Genomic DNA, 24,371 nt, shown 5'->3' on the forward strand with positions numbered 1-24,371 from the left:
GAGTATAGACAGGACCCTAAATTTTAGAAAAGCAAAGTTCCAGCTCTTCAAGGAGTTAGTCAGAAAGACCCCCTGGGAAATAGTCCTCAGGGACAGGGGAACAGAACAGAGCTGGCAGATCTTTAAGGACACCTTCCATAGAGCGCAAGAGCTCTCAGTCCCCAAGCATAAGAAATCGGGCAAGGAAGGGAAGAGACCAGCATGGCTGAGTCAAGACATGCTGGTCAAACTAAAGAGTAAGAGGGAACTGCACAGGCAGTGGAAGCAGGGACAGGTGTCCTGGGAAGAGTACAGGGAAGCTGCCTGGTTGTGTAGGGAGGGGGTCAGGAAGGCCAAGGCGCAGCTGGAGCTGAATTTGGCAAGCCATGTAAAGAATAGCAAGAAGGGCTTCTACAGGTATGTCAACCAGAAAAGGAAGGTTAAAGAAAGCGTACCCCACCGATGAACAAGAAAGGCAAACTTGTATCAATGGATGAGAAGGCTGAGGTAGTCAACAACTTCTTTGCCTCAGCCTTCACCGGCAACCTCTCTCCTCATCCCTCCCAAGTCAATGGACTGCAAGATGGGGACCAGGGGGGTAAAGCTCCTCCCACTGTAAAGGAAGATCAGGTTTGAGACCACCTGAGGAACCTGAACGTACACAAGTCTCTGGGACCTGATGAGACACACCCCAGAGTCCCGAGGGAATTGGCTGATGTAGTTGCCAAGCCACTCTCCATGATATTTGAAAAGTCATGGCAGTCAGGTGAAGTCAATGTGCACTTGCAGCCCAGAAAGCCAACTGTATCCTGGACTGCATCAAAAGAAGTGTGGCCAGCAGGTTGAGGGAGGTGATTCTGCCCCTCTACTCTGCTCTGGTGAGACCTCACCTGGAGTACTGCATCCAGCTCTGGAGCCCTCAGCACAAGAAGGACATGGAACTGTTGGAGCAGGTCCAGAGGAGGGCCACAAAAATGATCTGAGGGCTGGAGCACCTCTCCTACGAGGACAGGCTGAGAGAGTTGGGGTTGTTCAGCCTGGAGAAGAGAAGGCTGTGGGGGAGACCTTATTGCCGCCTTTCAGTACTTAAAGGGGGCCTATAGGAAGGATGGGGAGAATCTTTTTAGCAAGGCCTGTTGTGACAGGACAAGGAGTAATGGATTTAAACTAAAGAAGAGATTTAGACTGGATATAAGGAAGAAATTTTTTACAATGAGGGTGGCGAAGCACTGGACAGGTGGCCCAGAGAGGTAGTGGAGGCCCCATCCCTAGAAACATTCAAGGTCAGGTTGGATGGGGCTGTGAGCAACCTGATGTAGTTAAAGCTGTCCCTGCTCACTGCAGGGGGGGGTTGGGCTAGATGACCTCTAAAGGTCCCTTCCAACCCAAAGCATTCTATGATTCTATGACTTAAAAAAATAGGGGTACTTAGAATCATAGAATCGTTTAGGTTGGAAAAGACCTTTAAGATCATCCAGTCCAACCATTAACCTACACTACCAAGTCCACACTAAACCAATCAAGGGTAGACTAGACGAAACCATGTCCCAAAGAGCCACATCTACCCATTTTTTGAACGCTTCCAGGGATGGTGACTCCACCACCTCTCTGGGCAGCCTGTTCCAATGCTTGACCACCCTTTCCGTAAAGAAATTTTTCCTAATTTCCAACCTAAACCTCTCCTGGCGCAGCTTAAGCCCATTTCCTCTCGTCCTATCGCTAACTACATGGGAGAAGAGACCAACACCCACCTCACTACAACCTCCTTTCAGGGAGTTGTAGAGAGCGATAAGGTCTCCCCTCAGCCTCCTCTTCTCCAGGCTAAACAACCCCAGTTCCCTCAGCCGCTCCTCATAAGGCCTGTGCTCCAGACCCTTCACCAGCCTTGCTGCCCTTCTCTGAACATGCTCCAGCACCTCAATGTCTTTCTCGTATTGAGGGGCCCAAAACTGGACACAGTATTCCAGGTGGGGCCTCACCAGCGCCAAGTACAGGGGCACAATCACCTCCCTGCTCCTGCTGGCCACACTATTCCTGATACAAGCCAGGATGCTGTTGGCCGCCTTGGCCACCTGGGCACACTGCTGGCTCATGTTCAGCCTGGCTGTCAACCAACACCCCCAGATCCTTTCTGGCCAGGCAGCTCTCCAGCCCCTCTTCCCCAAGCCTGTAGCGTTGCATGGGGTTGTTGTGACCCAAGTGCAGGACCCGGCACTTGGCCTTGTTGAACCTCATACAGTTGGCCTCGGCCCATCGGTCCAGCCTGTCCAGGTCCCTCTGCAGGGCCATCCTACCCTCCAGCAGATCGACACTCCCACCCAGCTTGGTGTCGTCTGCAAACTTACTGAGGGTGCACTCAATCCCCTCATCCAGATCATCGGTAAAGATATTGAACAAGGCTGGCCCCAAAACAGAGCCCTGGGGAACACCGCTTGTGACCGGCCGCCAACTGGACTTATCTCCAGTCACCACAACTCTCTGGGCTCGGCCACCCAACCAGTTCTTTACCCAGCGAAGACTACGCCCGTCCAAGCCATGAGCTGCCAGCTTCCCAAGGAGAATATTGTGGGAGACGGTGTCAAAAGCTTTGCTAAAGTCCAGGGAAATGACATCCACAGCCTTTCCATCATCTACCAGGCAGGTCACCAGGTCATAAAAGGAGATCAGGTTGGTCAAGCAGGACCTGCCTTTCATGAACCCATGCTGGCTGGGCCTGATCCCCTGGTTGACCTGCACTTGCCTGTTGAGTTCACTCAAGATGAACCTCTCCATAATCTTTCCTGGCACTGAGGTCAGGCTGACAGGCCTGTAGTTTCCCAGGTCCTCCTTCTGGCCCTTCTTGTAGATGGGCGTCATATTTGCAAGCCTCCAGTCATCAGGGACCTCCCCTGTTAACCAGGACTGCTGATAGATGATGGAAAGTGGCTTGGAAAGCTCCTCTGCCAGCTCCCTCAGTACTCTTGGGTGGATCTATCTGGCCTCATAGACTTGTGAGCATCCAGGTGGCATAGCAGGTTGTTAACTGCTTCCTCCTGGACTATGAGGGCTCCATTCTGGTCCCCATCCCTATCCTCTAGCTCAGGGGCCTGAGTACCCTGGGGATGACCGGTCTGGCTGTTAAACACAGAGGCAAAGAAGGCATTAAGTACCTCAGCCTTTTCCTTGTCCTCAGTGACAATGTTCCCCCCCACATCCAGCAAAGGATGGAGATCCTCCTTGGCTCTCCTTTTATTGCTGATGTACTTATAAAAGCATTTTTTATTATCTTTTACAGCATTGGCCAGACTTAGTTCTAGCTGGGCTTCTGCCTTTCTAATTTCCTCCCTGCAGGACCTAACAAGATCCCTGTACTCCTCCTGAGTTGCCTGCCCCTTCCTCCAAAGGTGGTAGACTCTCCTTTTTTCCCTGAGTCCCCGCAAAAGCTCCCTATTCAGCCAAGCCGGTCGTTTTCCCCGCCAGTTGGTCTTACGGCACACAGGGACAGCCTGCTCCTGTGCCCTTAAGACTTCCTTCTTGAAGAAGGCCCAGCCTTCCTGGACCCCTTTGCCTTTCAGGACTGCCTCCCAAGGGACTTTCCCAACCAACATCCTGAAGAGGCCAAAGCCTGCCCTCCGGAAGTCCATAGTAACAGTTTTGCTGCCCCTCCGCTTGGCATCACCCAGAATCGAGAACTTTATCACATCGTGGTCGCTAAGCCCGAGATGGCCTCCGACCTTGACATTTCCCACAAGCCCTTCTCTGTTAGTAAACAGCAGGTCAAGTGAGGCACCTCCCCTGGTAGGCTCGCTTACCAGCTGTGTCAGAAAGTTATCCCCCACATGCTCTAGGAACTTCCAAGACTGCTGCCTCTCTGCTGTATGGTATTTCCAGCAGATGTCCGGCAAGTTGAAGTCTCCCACGAGAACAAGGGCTAGCGATTGCGAGACTTCTGCCAGCCGCTTATAGAACACCTCATCTACCTCTACATCCTGGTTGGGTGGTCTATAGCAGAGTCCCAACAGGACATCCACCTTGTTGGCCTTCCCCCTCATCCTTACCCATAAGCACTCGACCTTATCACCACCACTGTTGAGCTCTATACAGTCAAAACACTCCCTAACATACAGAGCCACCCCACCGCCTCTCCTTCCTTGCCTATCCCTTCTGAAGAGCTTATAGCCATCCAGTGCAGCACTCCAGTCATGAGAGTCGTCCCACCATGTTTCTGTGATGGCGACTATGTCATAGCCATCCTGCTGCACAAGGGCTTCCAGCTCCTCCTGTTTGTTACCCATGCTACGTGCATTGGTGTAGATATGTACTTGTACATACCTAACTTGTTGATGGAGTAAGATTTATTTTTCATATCAACAAGGATGCTGAATCTGCATTTTAAGCAAAAAAACCAACTTAGTTCAGCCCACATTATGGAGTTATGCACAACACACAATAAAGGCCATTTTATTTTAACCTCCTTTTGGAATAAAAAGGGTTTGGCTGGGAACATACACTATCTACTTCACAACTGTTTAGATTAAATGATGTAGCACTGAAAGTTTCATAAAGGAAAAGCAAGCCTCATCTTGACTTTTTCCTCCTCATTTGTCCTTGACCAGAAATTTTATACTTACTGTGACTTCCAGATGGGAATTCACAGGGAGTATCACTGCGGTGGAAAGGAAAAGGGATAGTTAAATGACTGAGCAGCACTGAAGAAGAGATCCTGGCTCCATAAACCTTCATAAAGAACAAAACCAAATTAAAATAAAGTAGGAAGGATGCAGAACCCTCCTCTGTACAATCAGCCAAGATAATCAAGAACCTCGCCTGTTTACTTAGGTTGAATGGAAGAGATCTTAAGAAGGTATCCTTGCACTGCTCTGCTTTCCTGGTTATAAAGATCCTTAGAAGTGAAAATACTGAGAACTGTGGTGAGGCAAGCTGGATTACTCAACAGTACAGACTGCTGCATCTTTTTGATAATTTTCTTGGCTTACAAATGATTGGGAGATAGTTTTCAAAAAAAAAAAAATACTTAAAAGTGTTTCAGGTTTTTGTGTGCTATTCAGGTTTATTGTTGTTGAAATGTCAATACGCAGCTCAGTGGACAAAGGTTCAGGCTGAAAGAATAATCTGGAATAATTAATGGCATTGCTGTTTGTACACCTTTTCTCTTCCTAATTTCAAACAGTGTTGGAAGATGGAAAGTGTATCCCTTCTTAATGAACAGTGGAGGAATGTATTTCTATCTTCAATAAAGCTCTCCTGGCATTTTCAGGACAAACTGATGGATGATCAGAACAGTCTGGGATTACTAAAATTCTTGTCCTTTTTTATTAGAATAAATGTATTTCTCCATACATTCTGCTGCCTAGGAACTCTGTATGAGATTTCTTGCAAAGTATTAACATCCAGATTTCTGTAAACATGGTCTATTTGGTCAGTATCTGGGAAAGGAGCAGAAATGCCATTTCTACGGGTGTGTTAGCAATTTTCTGTATAAGATCATATGAAAATCACATATTTATAGACAACTGGAAAGCCTCCTTTTCTAAAACCTTAGATTAAAACTACATACAGAGCAACTGGTCCTCTCCAGACCTATGGAACAGTGGGACTTGCACGAACATCAAAACCGCCAGCATGACTGCATGTGTGTCACGCTCACAAGCACACCTTATGTGGTTATAATGCAAGACACCCAATAGGATACCCAAAGTGAGAACATCCAAAAAGAACCCTTAGTATAACAGTTATGTCAGAAGAGCAACTTCAAATTTACCCTATTAAAAAACAGGTCCAGCAGCTGTCACCTACTTCACCTAGCCTCAAAAAAGATGTTGGTGCTGTAATGTGAAGGCACTGAGTCAGAACTAGCAAACAGCTGCAGAGAAAGGCAAAGGGAAATGGATCTCCCACATTACAGAAAACCCGAGAAACTGTAATGACAAACTCTCTCCTGTTCCAGTCTTGCAACTTACTCAGAGAAGAATGTAAGAGCAAGACAGAAGTAACCTGTGTTAAGGTGCAATGGACAGCACTGCACCTTGTCAAAAAAGTCTTGTTCCAGGGGAGAATGAACGACCCCAGCCCCAGAGTTGCAGAGAAATATGCTTTTGTGAAAGGCAACAACTACAGCACTGAAGGAACATATCTTGCGCCTTAAGGTCAAAATTTCTTCACATTGCAGACCTCAGAACTAAGTTCCTTATTGTTTTCTTAATGTCTTCCTCCTGCACCGAAATTTATCATTTGTGGTCTTAGCCCATTGGTCATTTAAATTTGAAGATGAACATATTCATCTACTTGTTAGGCAAATGGGAATCTAAAGAGACTTTACCCACTTAAAATGCAAACACATTAGAAAAATAAAATCTGCTACCAAGGAGCAGGAGAATTATTAAATAAGAACATTGGAAAAATTAATCACAAAGTTGTAAATGACTAACTGTTCACTTTGGCATGTGTATGTGGGTGTGCATGCACACAGACATCATTTACATTAGGCTTTTAATTGTGTAAGGCTTTAGTAAATTTTACCAAGCACAACAGTGGAACTTTCCATTTTTTTGCTCTGTTACTACCCAAAAAGTAAAAGGAAATCAAAAGCTAAAATTTACTTTAAGGAAACATTAAGGTTACAAATTTGAATATTTAAAATTAATAAAGAAATGGAGATGCTAAAGGTTCTTCCTTAACCTTAAATTAACACCAGCAAGCCACTGATGTATTTTTCCATCACTAGTCAGAACATTAAAATCACCATATCCTGGATGCATTAAGGTCTGGGAAAGAAAACCTTCATTTTGAATATATTAATTTCATGGCTTAAATTCACAACTCTCAAAATGTTTTTGCACATGCAAGGCATTAGCACTATGCCTCCACACTTAACGTTTGCAAGGCATATTCCAGCCCACATCCTTGCTTCTAACCTTTCACTGCTTTTTCAAATACATTCTCTCTTAGGCTGAACTTTCTCATGCTTAGTCAGAGCCCAAAGGGAAATATGTTTTTAAAAGATCAGGCAAATCATTTTTTATTTATGGGGTTGTGAAATATTTACTATGTATTCCATTTTGGAAAAAAAAAAATTGCAATTTTCTTTTTTCCTTCCTGTAACTCAATAATGTCACATAGTGGAGACACACACTCATGGATGCTGCCCTGTACACAGGTGATGTCTTTGAATGCATTTGACTGAGAAACTGGAAAGAAAAGCAGCCTACATCATCCTCAGACCCAGATGAAAGTTAGTGTCCCCCCTACCACTGAATGTCCTGTCTGAGCCCAGCATCTAAATATAATCTAGCACACAATAAGCAAGTATGATACTACTATGAATGGGGAAGAAGAAAATAAAGCTCACAGATGACAGCACAGTTATATTTAATTTTCAAAAGACACACCTCCTGACCCATCACCAACCTGATGAGAATTACAGACAGCTACCAGGAGTTGGGATATAATCACAAACTAAAACAAATCTTCCATTGAGGCATAAATGCTTCGCTACGTCTCGGTACTTGATAAGAGGGACTGAAGATCTGGCAAAGAGAATTGACTCAGACATCATAAGGCACCCACTAAAAAACTGTGCCACAATGTGGGAGCTTCAGCATGAGAGAGCTGAACAGGTTGGCAATGTCCCCAGCAACCAGCTCTGCTGTACCAGAGCCATATGCTTCCTTCTAGGATATGGCAAAGCCCAAGCCTGGAGTCAAGCTCTGAACCAGGGATGGTGATGACACTCAGCTAGTAACACAAAACAAAAAGATACTGGGTTGTCCTGTCTGCTTCATCATGTACATAGCTAGGACTGGTGTCTACCTCTGAAGATCATTTTGGTACCTCTTGTATTGTAAGGATATCTATCCTTGAAAGCAGTTATTTTTAACTCTACGACGCTGCAGCAGACACTATGCATCCCTGCCTCCCTTGGTATTTGCTCTTATGTGACACAGCACAAGGAAAACGTGCCGACTGCCTTTTCCTTCCCTAGATTGCACTGGTAGAACTGGTAGCCTTGGAATTGAAATGCTTCTCAGCATTTTGTAATTGTAGTATCCAGTATGATTTTGGTCTGTACTACAGCAGTCTCTCATTGAGGGGAGGGGAGGGGAGGGGAGGGGAGGGGAGGGGAGGAGAGGAGAGGAGAGGAGAGGAGAGGAGAGGAGAGGAGAGGAGAGGAGAGGAGAGGAGAGGAGAGGAGAGGAGAGGAGAGGAGAGGAGAGGAGAGGAGAGCGTAGTCTATCCATTTCTCAGTCTCTTCCTGAGGGCCAGTTTTGAGCTGGAGGGGATGCTAAAGCCTGGACTGTATCAAAAGAGATCAAGAACTCTTTGTATCACCAACTGCGTCCTGTCTTCCCTGGAAGACATATCTGTGTTTTGCTCTGTCTAGGATACCAGTATCTGTGTAAACCTTCCATTACACAAACTTTGTACCCCCAATGCAGTAACACAACTCACTTCAATAGGGAAAGCAATGCATAATACATTAAAAAGTTGCTATAAACTGGGAAGGGTGATCAAGTCTGGCCATAGAGGGAAAGACAAGACTTCAGTTTAACTGCAGCAAAGAGGAGTTAAAATTGCCTAAGGGCAGAAAGTCCCACCCAGGGCTAGCAGGGAAAACACTGGGAAAGGCCTCACATCTGAGAGGTTGAGGAACTGCCTGCACAGCAAATTTCTGAAGAACACATCAGAAAAACAACATTGAGGATGTTCTATCTATGAAGCAATGACACTTTTTGGAGCCCAAATCTGCTGTTTAAATTCTTGCAAGCTCACAGCTATCAATCTGAGCTTGCAAATCTTTGTCAGTGACAATCACTAATTTCATCTAGTAATTTTTACCCTGCCTTTGTGCAAGGGGAAGGAGTCCTCTTGAGATGACTGGAAGGAAAAGTGCATTCAAATGCTAGCTCAAAGTCACAAACTCTAGTTTCAGGAGCAATCAGCAGATACTCGTAATGAACAGACACTTCCTGCCCTCACATACAGCTTGATGAATGCCAGTTAACTCAGCACCTTGCAGCAGACTGTGAGCTTGTCTCTTGCATAGTCCTTCCAACACTTCTCACAGCAGGGTCCCTACCTCAGGCAGCTCCTCCAGTAAGATCCATTACTGACCCCATCACATGCCATGTTTACCTGACCACAGGGGAGCAGCTTTTCCTCCCTCAGGAAAGCACAGCTGAAAAACACCTCCTCTGTGGGAGACAAGAGGGAAGCTACAGGCTGCTGCTGTGCAGGGCACGGGAGTTACTGCCCCACAGCTCGGCTCTGCAGCTGCTCCTGCTGTGGCTGTGCTCTGCCAGCTGCTACTAACTCCTGCTCCGCGGGGTGCTCCCACTCAGGCGGGGCTCCAGCCTGGTGAGGGTACGACACTATTTCAGGTCAGCCAGTGCCTCCCACCAGCCCTGCTGGCTATGGCTGGGACGTAGCTCCTCTCCCATCTATACTGCTGCTGTCCTCACCCCTGCTGCAGTCATGCAGGGGCTGCTACTTGTCCTTGGTTCTGCCAGTTCCCATATACCTTTCTCTGCAATGGTCAAATCACAGGACCATTAATGGCTACGGTAAATCCATTTTTTTCCAGTAAATACAGTCACTCCCCTGTCCCCTTCAAAGGGCAACACGGAGAGGCTCCTCCCTCCTTCCAGGAGAGGTTCAGGCAGGATGCTCTCTCTTTAGTGCCAGAACTTCCCACTCACTCCAGAAAAACTTCACACCATGATGGTCTAGGAAGAGCCGCTCATTGGGGTATGTGGAAGTGACATATCATCACACAACATCCAAAGACCACTTTTTGCCCTTCCTGCAACCTGGTAACACAACAGGGTGGTCTGAAATACCTGATAAATATCATCACCTGTGAGATAGTAATACTAATTTTAAAAAATTATTTGCAAACAGGAAAAGGAGGTTCCAACATAACAGAAAGGCCAACAGACACAAAGAAAAAAACAGGTTGTGTTACTTGGGATCAGTCTTGTGATTTTGTGGGATCTGGCCCAGGAGTTTTCAACCTATGGGGCTGGCCACAGCAAGCATAAATGTACTACAAAAGTTGCTCCTGTTTATGCTAGAATTTAAGGCAAGAGTGAAGGAGGCTGTCAGGCGCTGCCTGGCAAAGGATGTTCTGGGCTTACAGACAGGATTTATATGCTGTGCTCTCAGGCTTCTCCCAAATGGTGGGGTACATTGAAGAGCTGTGTAGGAGTAACCTGTTGGCAGCATGAGCACAGGGATCTGCTTTTGAGAAACAGCAAAAAATCCAGCTTTGCCTCTTAAACAGAACTGCATGTACAGAAAAGCAGGAGATGGAGACAGAAAGAACAGGATCTACCAGAAAACAACCATTAGTGGTCTTCCAACCTCCAGCATATGTCACTGAATTGCCATAGTAACAAACTGCAACACCACTAGGAATGAAAGCAACCGGAGCATTTGAGCTGGGTTGTTTTAGTGGAACTGTTTTTTCATGCTGTCTTTCTGCACACTACAGAATAACTGGCGGGTGGCATGCTAATGGTCTAACAGAGCAAACTTCACACTCCTGGCTAGTACTGCCTGTGAGCACCCCCTGCTTTTAAACTACATCTTGCTTGTCATGGTCCTCAAAAAAGTTTGAGGGCAGGGCAAGAGAACAGAGCAAACCACATTATCAGCAAGCTCCCCTGAACTCAGCCAACCTGACTGACACACTGGAGATGAATTCAAGGCTCCCGAAATCCCTCTTCCTGATTCTTCCCACTTTTAGCAGCATTTTATTTAAAGATTCCAGGAACGGCAAGACTCTTCTCCACAATATTAATCAGCACTGCTCCATCTGGCTCAGGACTTCCCTGAGAAGAGGAACACTTACTAAGTCTCAAATAGCTAACCAGACATATGTGAAGTTAATACACCAGCTATACATTAAGAAACCTTCAGCTTTCAACAATTTTCCCCCTCCCACTTCTCTGTGCATTTGTTTTCTGCTTTCTTTCACAGGGCACAGAAATGCAATCCAACAGCATAAGGCTGTGCCCAGCAGACAGGGACTGGGCTGCAAGCCCAGAGACTTGCGCTCTCTTCCTTTGCCACTCACCCGCTGATTGCCTCTGGCAAGTCACTTTCGCTGCTGCTTCCCTGCCTGCCTGCAGAATACCAAATTCCTCTGTAAAGTGATCTGAGGCTCATCCAGGCAAAAGGCTTGGAAGTACTAGGGACTAGTAACACTATTTGCTTTACTTGTTAACATTTGGTATTTCGAAAACAGGTATCAAAAGGCCATTGCTAAGTTGTAATTAGGCAAGTGCCACATTAACAGTTGCCAGAGCAACCTTAATTCTGTCCTAGGCTGGTCCAAAGAGGCAGAGACACTATTAGAAAAAGCAGTAGTAAGCATGGAAACAAAAGCTTAGGTGCTTATGCACTCCCAGATGAATTAAGGTTTCATGGGCAACCATAAAATTCACAGTCTAACTTGGAGCTCTGCAAGGCAGTTATGGTTATTTTGGAGACGTTCTTGTACATAGAAGTTCCTCCTTCCTACAGAAAAGAATAATACCAAAATCCAGCAGCCTTACTATTACAATCCATAATCTGTAGCAGTTACAGATCTGGAAACAGCAAAGGCTACCACGGTCTGGGGACCAGGGCTGTACTGGTGGAAGCTCATACTCCCCTCTACTTCCTGGGGATGAGCTCAGAAACAAACTGTCAGCATGGAGACCATCCTGGGCTTTCTTCCTAACCCAACCACAGCTCCCAGGTACAGGCAATGCCTCGGGTAGTACTGCTGATCCAACACGGGTGCCAGCCTAGCTCTTCAAACTATTGTCCCCAAACCGTGACATGTGCACTGAACGCAACCTGCTTCATGACCCAGCACAGTGCAAAGACCTGTTCATGTCAGAGGTGATGCTTCCCACAGCCTTGCCTCTGGCACACTGTCCCTGCTGGTGCAGGGCTTGTGGACCCCTGCTTGCCAGTGGTTTTATTTAGCTATCTGTCAGATTGCCAAGAATTTCCTGTGGTATGTGAGCAGCAGGAGGGACACTGTTTTTATGAAGTTTGTAACTCCCCTAAACATGACTGGAATTTCCATGGAGAATGATGGCGCAGATCTAGCCCTACACCTTCCTGAGGACTACTAAAAGCCTGGAGCAAACCACAGAGGCGTACCAGCATCTCAGAAAAGACTGCCAGACTCTTCTGAACAGTAAGTGACCTAGATGTCAAACTGGCCACGCCTGCCTAGGAAAAAACATCAAATAGAAAGTTTTTTCCAAAACCTCTCTCCTCCCTTCCTCCTCTCTGCCAGTCAAAGTTGGTAGCAGTTAGACAAGCCTTTTTATTAACACATTAGCACTGTGGGTTGCATTGTTTTCTTCTCTCTACATGTGGGAATTCTGGTCTTGGACCCTGAGCCAAAGCTAGAAAAGTAGCTCCCAAAGCCATGTAACTATGTCCCCCCGAGCGTATCCTCTCCTCAATACCACACATCTACGTCCCTTCAAGAACGGGTTAAAAATAAAAAGAGTCCCAGAGACCCAATCTATAGACTAAAAACCCCAAAGGCTGAAAATAACTAAGTGCAACAGTTTTTCCCCAAGGGAGTCTTCAAAGCGCCTTCCCAGCTGGAAAGTCTAAACACCACTGTCTCCTCTTTAAGCAGGCAGCAAACAAACAACCAGCCTCAGCTGCGTCCCAGCTTGCCCCATAGCTCCCTTCTTCCCAGGAAAAAAAGGCCAGGACAGCCCTTCCCGCAGCAGCCCCTTCTTACCACAGTCCTTCAGACCTGAAAGCAGGGGCACATTACAATGCAGCTTCACCCACCATGTCAGTTAATTCATCCTCCCAACAGGCCAAGCATGACTCACTCTCAGACCCAGCATGGCAAGATGCAGACTTTGCCTCCCAAGAACAAACACAACTCATTGCTCTCAGGGTAAGTCTAGGAAGCACAACACAGCTAACTGCCACCAAAGCTCAATTACTCCTGGGACCAAGCCAAGGCATCCTGGCTGCTGCCCTTGCAGAGGCAGCAGCCAGGATGTCTCCTCACTTGACACACAAGGTTGCCTTCACCAAAACTTTTCAGGTGCCTGCTGTGGCCATGAGTAACAGCTGCCTCCAAAATGTCACCATGGAGAAAACTTGAACAGCTTTTAAAAACCTGCAGTTCTAGTTATTTGAACTAATGCCAAGGACCCACTGCTGGTCAAGCAAGCTCCTCATCCACACCAGTTTAGGATGGATGCAATCTATGCCCCAGAGAGAAACACATGAGAGAAAACAAGATCTTGCTGTATCCCTTAAATACTGAGAAATTTTGGAAGAAGGCAGCAAACCATGCCTGCAGAGCCCACGAATCTAGAGATTCCCAATGAGATAGAAATAGCAAAGCAAGATTTGAACAATACAGACGTCTGTAATAGAAAAAAACAGCCAAATCGGGTCACAGAGGAATAGCACTGGAGCAGCAGGCAAAACAAAAATAGCAGGAAAGGAAAGATAAATAAAAAATTCCTAAAATATATGAGAGGCAAACAGACTGACAAGGAAACAAGAGAGCCATTGAGTGGAAAAAGGAGAAGAGCCATGCAGAGGCAACCAGGGTAGGCCAGGGATTTAATCCAGGCCCAGAGCAGAAAGGCACAGGGAGGAAAGACGACAGCCGAACTATTTCACTGCAGCAGGATGGAGAGGAAGCTTTGTCAGGAAATTACAACCATCTGCACTTAGGAACAGCAGCACAGGCCAAGCAGTTTCACCTAAGACAGGTGACAGGCACAGCCTGTTCTTCTATCAGGGTGGATGGCTGTGGTAGACCTTCCTTCCCCATCCCCTAGCCCACCACTCACCATTTCCCTGCTCCAATGGCTTGGTCTTGCCTCCAGCTCTTTCAGCAAGATGAGACTATTTGAGGATAGCAATGAGTGTGACAGGTAAAAAAGGGGTTCAGTAACTCCTGCACTGGGGAAGGGGCCAGATTTGTACAGCCCTCCATGAAGACAAAAGCAGTCCCTGCCTCTCTTACTGCTCCCTGCTCCACCTCCACTGCTACCATGGCAGCTCCTCTGAAGCCTGGTATAGAGAGCAGCTGCTTGTTGTTGTTCTCTCCCAGTGACTTCTGCCTGTGACTTTCCATTCTCCCCAGCTCCCTGCAATCCAGACACCCACCACAGAAGAGGCAGTTATGGCCACAGAAACCCTTCTATGGGTCGAACAACATGGGGTTTGCCCACACAGCAGAGGCATGAACCCTTGTGTTTTTTCTCTCTTACTCTCCATACCTCACTCTGCCCTGTCTTTCGTAGCCAAAAAAATTCCCACAACAGGTAAGAAGGGGAAAAGCTGTCTTGCAGAAAAAACCATGTCTTTGCACAAGGTGGTTCCCAAGCTCTGGCAAAAAGGATACTAAGTCTAATACCTGAATAACAAGCCCAAGATGCACACAGCCTAGCCCAGAACACAGTAGGGCCCGGTGTCAAAATTTAGAGTGAGGGGGCCAGGAGATGAACCTGGAAAGACTCAGGATAAGTAAAACACCAACAGGCAGCAGAGCACCTACTGAAAAAGAGACAACAGAGGAGGTGACAGGAGCCTGGGAAGGAGTCTTCATCCCCTGCACAGAGCTGGACACCACGTCACTGGGTCCAAAGAAAGAGCAAGGGCCCAGCTGCAGAGCCCATCTCCCCCCTCCAGTGGGCACCAGGAGTGGGTATACACTGTGTGACGGCTGGTTGCTACTGAGATGTTTTGGCTCAGGGCTGCGGATCTTCATCCCCTGCCTGCAGTGAAGTCAGTCCTGCTTCCTTCTGTGGACAGAAATCCAAGAATCCCCCATGATAACCCCAACCCTCCACCTATCACAGAATGAACCCAAAGAAACAGCAGTTCAAAAAAGGTGGCATTGTTGTACTTTTTAATGACTATTTTTCTTTACTATTTAACTATCATTTTTATACCCACCCAGGATAAGTTTGGTGCTTCCAAGCAGCCCTCTGTAACCACCAAGGTTGGGAACTTACCTTTCCAATGGAAACTCTGACTCTCAGCTAACATGATCATAGCATAATCCAGGTCGGCAGAGACCTCAGGAGGTCTCTGGTCTGACCGCCTGCTCAAAGTGGGGTGTGCTCTGAGCTCAGACCTGGTTACTCGGGAGTTTATCCAGGTTGGTCTTGTAAACCTCCAAGGATGCAGAAGACACAACCTCTCTGGACAACGTGCTACAGAGCATGGGGAAAAACTTTTCATTCAACAAAGCCTCAACCTCTCTTCTTTCCACTTTATGCCCATTATCTCTCATTCTCCCATCACCGTGAACTGCCTGGCTCCATCTTCCCAATCAGCCCCTCACAGGGGCCATCAGGCTGCCACCAGTTCCCCCTGATGCCACGCCTTCCCCTGGTGCACAGGCCCCACTGCCTCAGTCCCTCCTCACTGCTGCAGCCCAGGGGCCTGTGCTGAACCTACTCTGGTTTCTCAGCGTCCTTATGCACGGCAGGAACACACACACACACCCCCCAAATTGTAGGTTTAAGGTTTAAAACTCCTACAAGACTTGACCACCCTAGAGAGGCTGGCAGCACCCAGTCTCCCCTGCGGGGCCTGAGGCAGGGCTGAGGCAGCAAAGCGGCCGGAGCTCTGTTCATGGCCGCCCTCCGTCTCCTCACGCTGCCCACCTCCCCCAGGCACCGCGGCTGAGCCCGCCCACCCGCGGGCACCGCGCTCCCCTCACGGCGGGAGGACGACGACAAACGTCAGCCGCGAGCTCCGCCGCGGCCCCTCTCCCGCGGAGGCCGTGCCGTGAGGCGGCTCTGCCCGGCAGCTCTGCCCCGGCGGCTCCCGCCCAGCGCGGCGCCATCTCCGCGGCGCGGGCCGCCCCCTGCCGGCCGCTCCGCCGCGCCGCAGCCCCGGCCTGCGGGGAAGGCCCCGCCGGCCCCTCGGCCTCCTGCCCCGGCTCTTGAAACCGCCCGCCACCCCCGCTCCCCGCTCCCCGCACCGGGCGCCGCCCCGCCACATCCCCCGGCGCTGCGGCCTCATCAACCCCCGAGGCGGGCGAGGGATGCCGGGGAGCTGCGGTCAGCAAGCCCGGCCGTACCCCCGAGGGGAGTGCACCCGCAAAAGGGCCCTGTGCACCGCAACGCACCTGCAGTGCTTGCACACACCAGGCCCCGGTCCCCCCTTACGCACCCACAGCGCCGTAAGTACTTACTGCCTTGTGAGGCTCCTTCACCTGAGGCAGCTTCAGTGTCTGCAAAGAGAAAGAGCTGCACTTAGATCTGACGGCTGACCCTGCCCCACGTCCGACAGCTTGGGGCTGCACGTCGGCCATCCCCGGCACCTTGCTTGCTCATTCTCCTCTGGCTACAGCTCTCCTCTGCCGCAGCACCCCGCCATCATGGCCTGCGACGCCCAGCCGAGAGCACCTCCCCAGGGCGGCTGCCTCTGTGCAAGGTGCGGGCTCCCTCGGCGGGATGGCAGCTGCCAACACAGCGGGCTATGAAAGGCCAGTGGCCCTTACCAGGGGCAGGCTGCAGGGCTGAACCGGGCCACCTCAAGGACTGTTTGTTAAAACGCAGCTGCCTGCAGCCTTAGGAAGAGCCTCCAAAACTGGTGCTTTCATGTTCCGAGTTGTTGCAGGGGCCCAGTTTCAAAACAGGATGGCTAGAATGGACACCCCTACACTGGCCCTGCACACAGAAAGCCTGCTCTGAGGAGCTTCAGGTAGCCCCAAGAGGGTTTTGGAGAGGCGTGGGGTGTGAGGGAGCGCCCACCAGCGCGGCTTGGAGCAGCCGCCTCCCTGCTCTTCCCCTGCAGCTCTGCCCAAGGAAAGCCCCTGCCGCCACCCCTCCTCTTGCCTCAGGCCGGCTTGAGTTGTGTCTCCAGGCAGAGAGGCCCTGGCTGAGGTGTGCACAGACTGGACTCACGCATCCTAAGGGTCCCACTGTCACTAATGGAGCTCATGACAATTAATTTCTTAATTTCTACCAAAGCTTTGTTGAAATCGCTCCTATGCTTAATTCCTGAGCAAGTGCTGTCAACCCAGGAAAGCAAACAGTGAACGGTGCACCCAGCTGAGCCTCCCATGGGAGACGGCACAGCCTGCTCCACTGCAATGCCTCCCCTTCACAGACAGCAATGGCAAAGCCTCTACAAGAGATGGGCCATGAGGATCCCTGCCCCCAGGGCTGTTCTATCCTGGTCTTACGGAAGGCACATGTGAAAAGATGGGAGAAAAAGCTCCCTGTGCTGTAACACATGGGACGGCAAGAAGCACTCAGCGAAGATCATGTTCAAGCCCTAAATAAATGCAATGGGCAACGCTGCAAGCTGGAAAACAAAACCCAATGTTACAAGTCAAGGATCATAAATGATTAGGATTTCCAAGCCATTTTCGAGTGTTTCATATTCATCCTAAATTGCATATACTGTACATCACATTATCTAATAACATAACTACGTTTCAAAATATTCCGTATGTCTCTTGGAATCACGCTCGCATTGCTCTGAAAACCACAGCTGCGGAATGTCACAGCATTTTTGAATTTAAAATTTGCAGCCTTAAGTAATGAACACTGTTTGCATTTAATTTCCTTATTTCTTAAAAATAATAAAAACAAATGATTGTGGGTTTGTGAATTTGTACATTTCTACCTGATTAACCTGCCTGATTAGATCACTTTTCTAGCCAATGATATTAATTTGGCACAACTTCATGAACTGAGGGGCCAGATCAGAAACCCTCAGTATCATATGCAAAACCTCGACACTCAAAACCCCTGTATTTTTCCACAGCGGCTACTTGTTTGAATTACCACCTATCACTCAAGGAAAAAGCTAGCTGTGGCACAAAGGAGTTCTGCAAAATACTGTCCTGGCATCCACAGACAATGACATCCATACACCATAAAAGATAGGTACTATGCATGCACCAGGCCATTCCAGTCATTTAAATAGCTTTAAAAAGTACTTCAGTCAAACTTAACAAGAATCAAGCAACACACAAAGGTCTAAGGAGCAGAGGTTTCTGAACTGTGTTAAGAAATGTTGTTACTCTTAGTCATAAGACAGACCAAAGTCTTCATGAATCAAAAAAACCCCAAACCTAAAAATCCCCTAACAGCCCACTCTAAATCACCTTTGGGCTGAGACCAAGTAATTACAGCTTTAAAACAAAAGACCAATTTCTGAGAAAGTTGCAAAAGTAAGTGAGAGTAGGGAGGTAGGCAGGAAAGCTGGAAAATCAGCAAGTTAACTCCTGTGTCTCAAATAACCTTCTGCATCTCCTATAAAAATCTGCTGCAGACTGGGAAATGTACACAGTAAAAATGGATGCTTGGGATGCAGTACAGAGGGCAAAGGACACACACACCCCCCCCGCAAAATCCTGTGATTTTTCAGTAGCAGATAATCATACAAATGAAACGCAACTTTCTTCAGCTCAGAAACACCACCTCTGCTCAGGAATGGTTATTTTGCTATGAATTTTCAACTTCTCACCTCAAAATCGTTTCAGTCACAGAACTGCTCCAACTCAGACTCCAAAAATGCGCACTTTGGAAAAATGCATTTTTCCATATTCACAGTTTGAACGAGTCGTCTTCCTTTCATATTTTTGGAATCAAGCAGAAGCCATTCTTGGAAAATATTAATACAGAACTTCAAAAGCTTTGAGAAGTTTTTTAACAATTGGTTAAGCTAGAAAGTTCACCTGAAGAAAACAATCCTACTCTAGTGCATTCAGCATCTATTCTGATGATGGTAAATCAGCCCCTCAGCTGGCACATCCATGCAGGAGGGTAATGGAGAGCTCATTGGTTCACAGGGAGGCAATGCAGCAACTAAATAATGTAAATAAATAATAAAGAAAAACAACTTGAGCTAAATCATCATTCAGCCCAGAAAAGCTTATCTGAAAACAGAGAACTTCCACCAATTATTAGGACAGAGGCGATATATCCTGCGAGGGTTAAACTTGAGCCTTGCTATTTTCTTTCATTTGCTTTCTGAAGAATTCTCCTTTGAGTAAAAATCTCCCTTGCTTGGCCTCAGCCCAGAGGTTTTTAAATTTACTGTTTGAAAGTCTAATAAAGTAATTTCAGCCATTTTTCTGAGTTATCTAAAAAATGAAATAGTTTTCCTGACTCAAAACATGCAGATGTTTTGCTGCTCATGTTGCTTAAATACGACCCAACTGTACAAAACAAAACTTTCTAGCTGACTAACTCCTGAAGGGAATCCAAACCTTTTAATGACTTGAAAAACCCCACACAGCTAAACAAAAAGCACTGTAAGCAACACATTTTTAAGGCCTGGGTTGCATGTAGGCGAAGTGGTAACATTTGTCAGCGCCCATCGCTGGGACAGAACCTTCCATCGCCACCAGGAATGTGCAGCCTTTCTGCTCCAGCTGAACTCCAGCAGCTCTGCAGGAGGAAGGAGTTGTGATCCTGGAGGGCTGCACAACAGCTCACAAAGGAGCCTTTCAGCTTGACAACATAACTTTTTTTGTTGGGTTTCTTTTTTATTTTATTTGTGCGTTTCGGGGAGGCGAAGGGGAAGGAACGCAACGTTTTCATTTCTTCGTTGGTAAAACATAGCGAGTAAATTTCTTACCTACGTTTCTGATTCTCTGCAGAACCCTTTAGGCGGGGTTTTCCGTGCCCGAGTCTCAGCTTTCAGAGTAAAGCAGAAAGGGAGCTTGCCCCTGCGAGGTAGCATGTCTTGAACAAGAGCTGCCTCAACCCTTTGCACTTGCAAACTGCCAGGAGATCAGGTGGTCCCTGAAATTCTCTACCCAATGCTGAGAACCACAGGGAAGGCTCAAGAAACTAAGAAAATGCCCCATTTTCCAATAAGAAACCACCCATTCCTGAAGGCAGACAAGAAAAAAAAGATCAGCCTAAAGAACACAGGTCACCTCCAACACAGCTTCTCTACCCTGGAGCTCTAGAGAGGAGGCAGGTGCAGTTATAAAAGAAAAAATCTAGGAATTTTCTCCCAAAAATGATCATTACGAAGAAAAACGTGATGTCGCCAGTGCGAGAATCTTAATGTAGAACTGAACAGCTCAAAGGATGGGAAGAAATTTTAAGTTTTTCACAGGGCAAAACAAGCGGCTGACAAGTGAGGACCAACTGCAAGAGCAGAGAGGGCGACAGACCTCCCACCCACCCCTGCTACAGCTCCAGACTGGACACCAATGTGTACAAAAACCAGATTAGAAATAACCCAGTTCAAAGCAAGGACAACTTGAGACCTCCAAACCTCCCATCCCAGGGACAGAAGTTGTATCACTGAATGGTGACAGTGGGGCTGGCTAGACAGATTTTTTTTTCAGTTGTTCTGCCCCGAAGATCCAAACCAGATCAACACAATTACTATCTGCTCTCCCATGGGCTGAACCTTTTGCATCACCAGCTCTGTCCATCTGCAGGAACAACCCACAGCTTGGCCAAGAACTACTAGTGCCAAAAGGAACCATGTAAGAAAGCAAAAAGCAGAGGTCTGTTCAAGGGGAAGGGGTGTAATCCCTCAGCAAATCACAAAAAGCAGCTATTTCTGCTTGAATGCCTAAAATGCCCTGGAAGAAAGCACCTGAAGAGAAGAAAAAGGGGCCCGAGTTTGTTCTAGCTACTCTGATACTGAGTGGCGAGTTTACCTAGGATCAGTCACAACTTCAGGGAAAAGCAGACATTAGGTGACTGACGGGTGGCCCCAGATGTCAGGGAAACCACGGCTTATGTTAGGAAAATGCATCAGGCGAAGAGGGAATGCCAGGTCCTGCCACTGCCATACGGCTCCTTCTTTGCCCAGCCAAAAAGAAATGACTAAAAGATTCACGATGCGAGTTTCTGGCAGCTGATAATTGGCACGTAAATAGGCCAAGGGAGCTCAATTTTCAGTGCTTCGAGGACAAGCAGACCTATGAGAGCTGGCTTGCCAGTGCCTTGGGGTTTTATCCAAGACACAGACTGAAGATATGCAGGGAGAACATGTGAAGTGCAGAATCATATCCTCAATGTACTTGTAACCACCAAGTTAATCTCATGTTTGTTATGATGGTGCAATACCAGCCGCTTCTATAATGAAACCTTAGATACGCGTGGCAATAAAAGCATCTTTCAGAAAAATTTCTTTCAGTGCTGCAGTCTTATGCTGGTTCCACCACTGTTACTGGTACAGTTCCATGTATGATTCTCACTGGATAATATCACAAAGGGCTTTCCTCCACATAATCCTTTCTTTTTTTTTCCTAACTGTACATTACATGCACATTCAATGGCACGTTATTTCTCTGCAGACAGGTACACTTCCCGACTGCTTTAACTGCCAGCTCAGGTTCTGTTTCTGGGAGAATCACATTTACAGAGTTGCATCAAGTTTCAGTTTGATTTCTTGTTGAGAAGTGTACATGAATAAGTATCTCATTTTGATTTTTATTGTCTTAAGGCAATTCAAATGCACTTTAAATGTTACTACTACATGCATCAATTTACAGCAACATAAACCAACATTTTCTAAGTTTCACATATATCAATTGTGCTTCTCCACCACTGATGTGAAAATTACTAATAAATTTCCACATTCAAAATTCTGAAAATTTCCATCTTACATAGCTACATATAAAACAGGCTTTGGAAGCAAAATGTAAAGTCATGTCTCCACTGAGTTCATGACAAAACTGTGGATATCAATTGTACATGTGTATGTTAATGCATCCAGACCATTTAGTATATAGCTTGATTTCATGATCAAAGTATAAATAAATGTATAAATACAAATCAATTGGATCACACACTAGGAGGTGACCTCATATTAATATAGCTCCTAAAATTTCAGCTGAATGAAAGATTCCCATAGTGCTTGGGGAAGAGAAGTAAAATAAAAGCAATCCTTCTCCCAAATCTAAATACTGCAATTATTATTGCAAAATTATTGCAATGCTGTGATGCAATACTAAAGCATTCTGCATGTCAGCAAATAACTGCTGCTCACTATTACTTTAGGGATTTTTTTTTTCTTAAACTGCAGAGTGAAGCTACTTTGTAGTTACATTTAAAGGACTTCTAGGAATTTTGTTGGTATTTAGAAAGGAATACCAGCATCGAAAAACAATTTTGCATATATCTAAGGATACAGAACAAGCTCTGTGATGTTAAACAGCACACGAGAAATATGCAACCATGCAATTAAAGGATGTATTATGAGACTGTAAAAAACTCTGAGAAGTTAAGGATGCATGTTCACTTTTCAGTTGTACATTTGATGACTTCTGAGCGTTTACACATTTAAAATTTAATATTGCATTAGCCTTCATTATTCCTGGATTTTTAAACTCTTCACTGGGAATTTCCTTTATGCTCCTTTAGACATTCCAGTCAATTGTTTTACTGAAGACCACATGCGCTGATACTGCTAGTTACAACTGAGGAGCTAAAGCAAATGCTCCTACAAGTCTGATACACAGACTTCAGGGCTCAAGTCAGGTGAAAGAAAATAAAATCACTGCAAGGCTCATGAACTAGTTTCAAGTCCCTGTTGTTCTGTTATTTCAGACATGTATTTCTCCAAATTATACAAACTATGCTAATTGTACAAACACCGAGCAAAACTTGCACATTTCTGCAATTAAGCTGCACTGAATTGGCCTGACTTACAGAAAATTCAAATAAAGTCACTCCTGACTAAGCATGAGATATTTCATACAAATAATACATTTGGAAAGTGACCTCAGCTGACAGCAGGGGTGTAGGGGTGAGTTCAAGTATCATTTTGATTTTAACATAAAAATACAGCAGTATAGCAATGCCAATATCTGACTTGATATCCTGACTTAACAGGGATGGACTAAAACACCCAGCTGGGCAGGAGCACAGAGCACCTCGGGGAGATGCCTACCCCTGCAGTGGTAACTGCATGTGGTATCTGCCAGGAGAAACTTTTTGATTTGCAGCTCTCCCAACACACAGCAATCTTCCCGAAGAGCCCCATGCACCAAATACTGCACCAAACGCAAAAGCTGCTCCTGACTTCAGAAGAAATATTGCTGGAGTAGAGAGCCACAAAGCTTAGACAGCCCCAAAGTTTGGGGGCTGAATGAATGGGCTGAACCTGAAAGAACAATTAGTGACAAACTGAGAAGCAGCAGAGCAATCTTCAAGGTCTTCCTGAAAATTTTCCCTGAACCTGAATGCTAGCCCAGGATTCCCAAAGATTTGAGGAGGAGTGAGATACCTCTGTGTGCTCGCACATGGGTCTGGAAACAGTTGTAATACTTGTATTTCTTCCCACATATTCCACACTCATAAGACCCTGAAAAACAAGACAGAAAAGCATACATCATCATATGAGATCAGGGAAAACAGCCTCACCACATACTTATCCATAAACTGGGGACAAAAGAATGCAGTTTGCAGCACAGTAATTTTTGGAAGGTTCATGGAGATAAATGCAGGAAAACACTATCCCAGACTCAATTCTTTTTTCAGCCTTATTTAAGACTCCTTGGCATATTACCCTGAACTTACATTTTCAGTATATCTTTATAACTTTGCTAACATGAAAGGACCACTCTCAAAATAGCCTGACTTATAATTTTATAATAATGACTAATATTTCCTATGGACAGAAATAACCTTGAATTACTTTTCAGTAAGTTTCTAGTACATGGGAAAAAAAGCTTTTCAACTGAAAAAAGAAGGCAATATGTTATCTTAAGGCAAGGAGTTTTCAGAATTTCTCAAGAAATGCACAATGTACAAATTTCTCAAGAAACCCACAGAGATTTGGTAAATATCCACCCAGAGGAAACCAAATAGATACAAATAGAACTTTTGACCTTTTTAAGGAAAAGCACATGACCACAGTAGTCTCTCTTCTCAATTTGTGTCTCTAATTCCAGAAAACACACATCTGCAAACAGTCATTTGAAATGAAACCAGAGAAACAGAGCTGGGAGAATCATTTGTAATGATGAAATTATGCAATGAATTTACCCTCTTCTGTTTATTGGACAGGCAGACAGAAATTTCCTTAGATTTGTTATTTAAGTTGATTCAACCTTTTTTTCCCCCACTCCAACTTGGTGAACAGGCTATAAATTCACCTTTTAGGCCCTCACTTGCAAAATGTATTGCATTTTTTAGCTGTCCATCAGCAGCTAAGTAACTGTGATCCTATCTGTGCTCTTCAGTAGGGCAAGAGCAGCACTTTCTGGAAGAGGAGGTGGGAGAAAGAAGGGCTGAATATTGTTCTGTGTGAATGCAGCATTTCATTTCCATGGACGCTTCCTCATGCAACCTTGCAACAGTCTTTTCCTGACCATGCAAAACAGTAAAACTCAGGGATGAGCCACAAACAAGAACGAAACATTTACACGCACATCCAAATAAATATTCCCAAACATC

At 46.2% G+C, this 24,371-nt stretch overlaps 1 protein-coding gene across 1 annotated transcript in view; it reads right to left on the reverse strand.

Annotated features, from left to right (window-relative positions):
• The window catches only part of ZNF618 (zinc finger protein 618), a 79,461-nt gene that overhangs the window by 49,305 nt on the left and 5,785 nt on the right, over window positions 1-24,371 (reverse strand). Inside the window, exons 3-4 of the mRNA XM_075716599.1 lie at window positions 23,200-23,277; window positions 16,175-16,213 (exon numbers count right to left, since the gene is read on the reverse strand). Coding sequence (XP_075572714.1) covers window positions 16,175-16,213; window positions 23,200-23,277 — 117 coding nt within the window. The remainder of the gene's footprint in view (window positions 1-16,174; window positions 16,214-23,199; window positions 23,278-24,371) is intronic.

The sequence above is a fragment of the Pelecanus crispus genome, chromosome 9 (assembly GCF_030463565.1).
Source record: "Pelecanus crispus isolate bPelCri1 chromosome 9, bPelCri1.pri, whole genome shotgun sequence".
Lineage (NCBI taxonomy): Eukaryota > Metazoa > Chordata > Aves > Pelecaniformes > Pelecanidae > Pelecanus > Pelecanus crispus.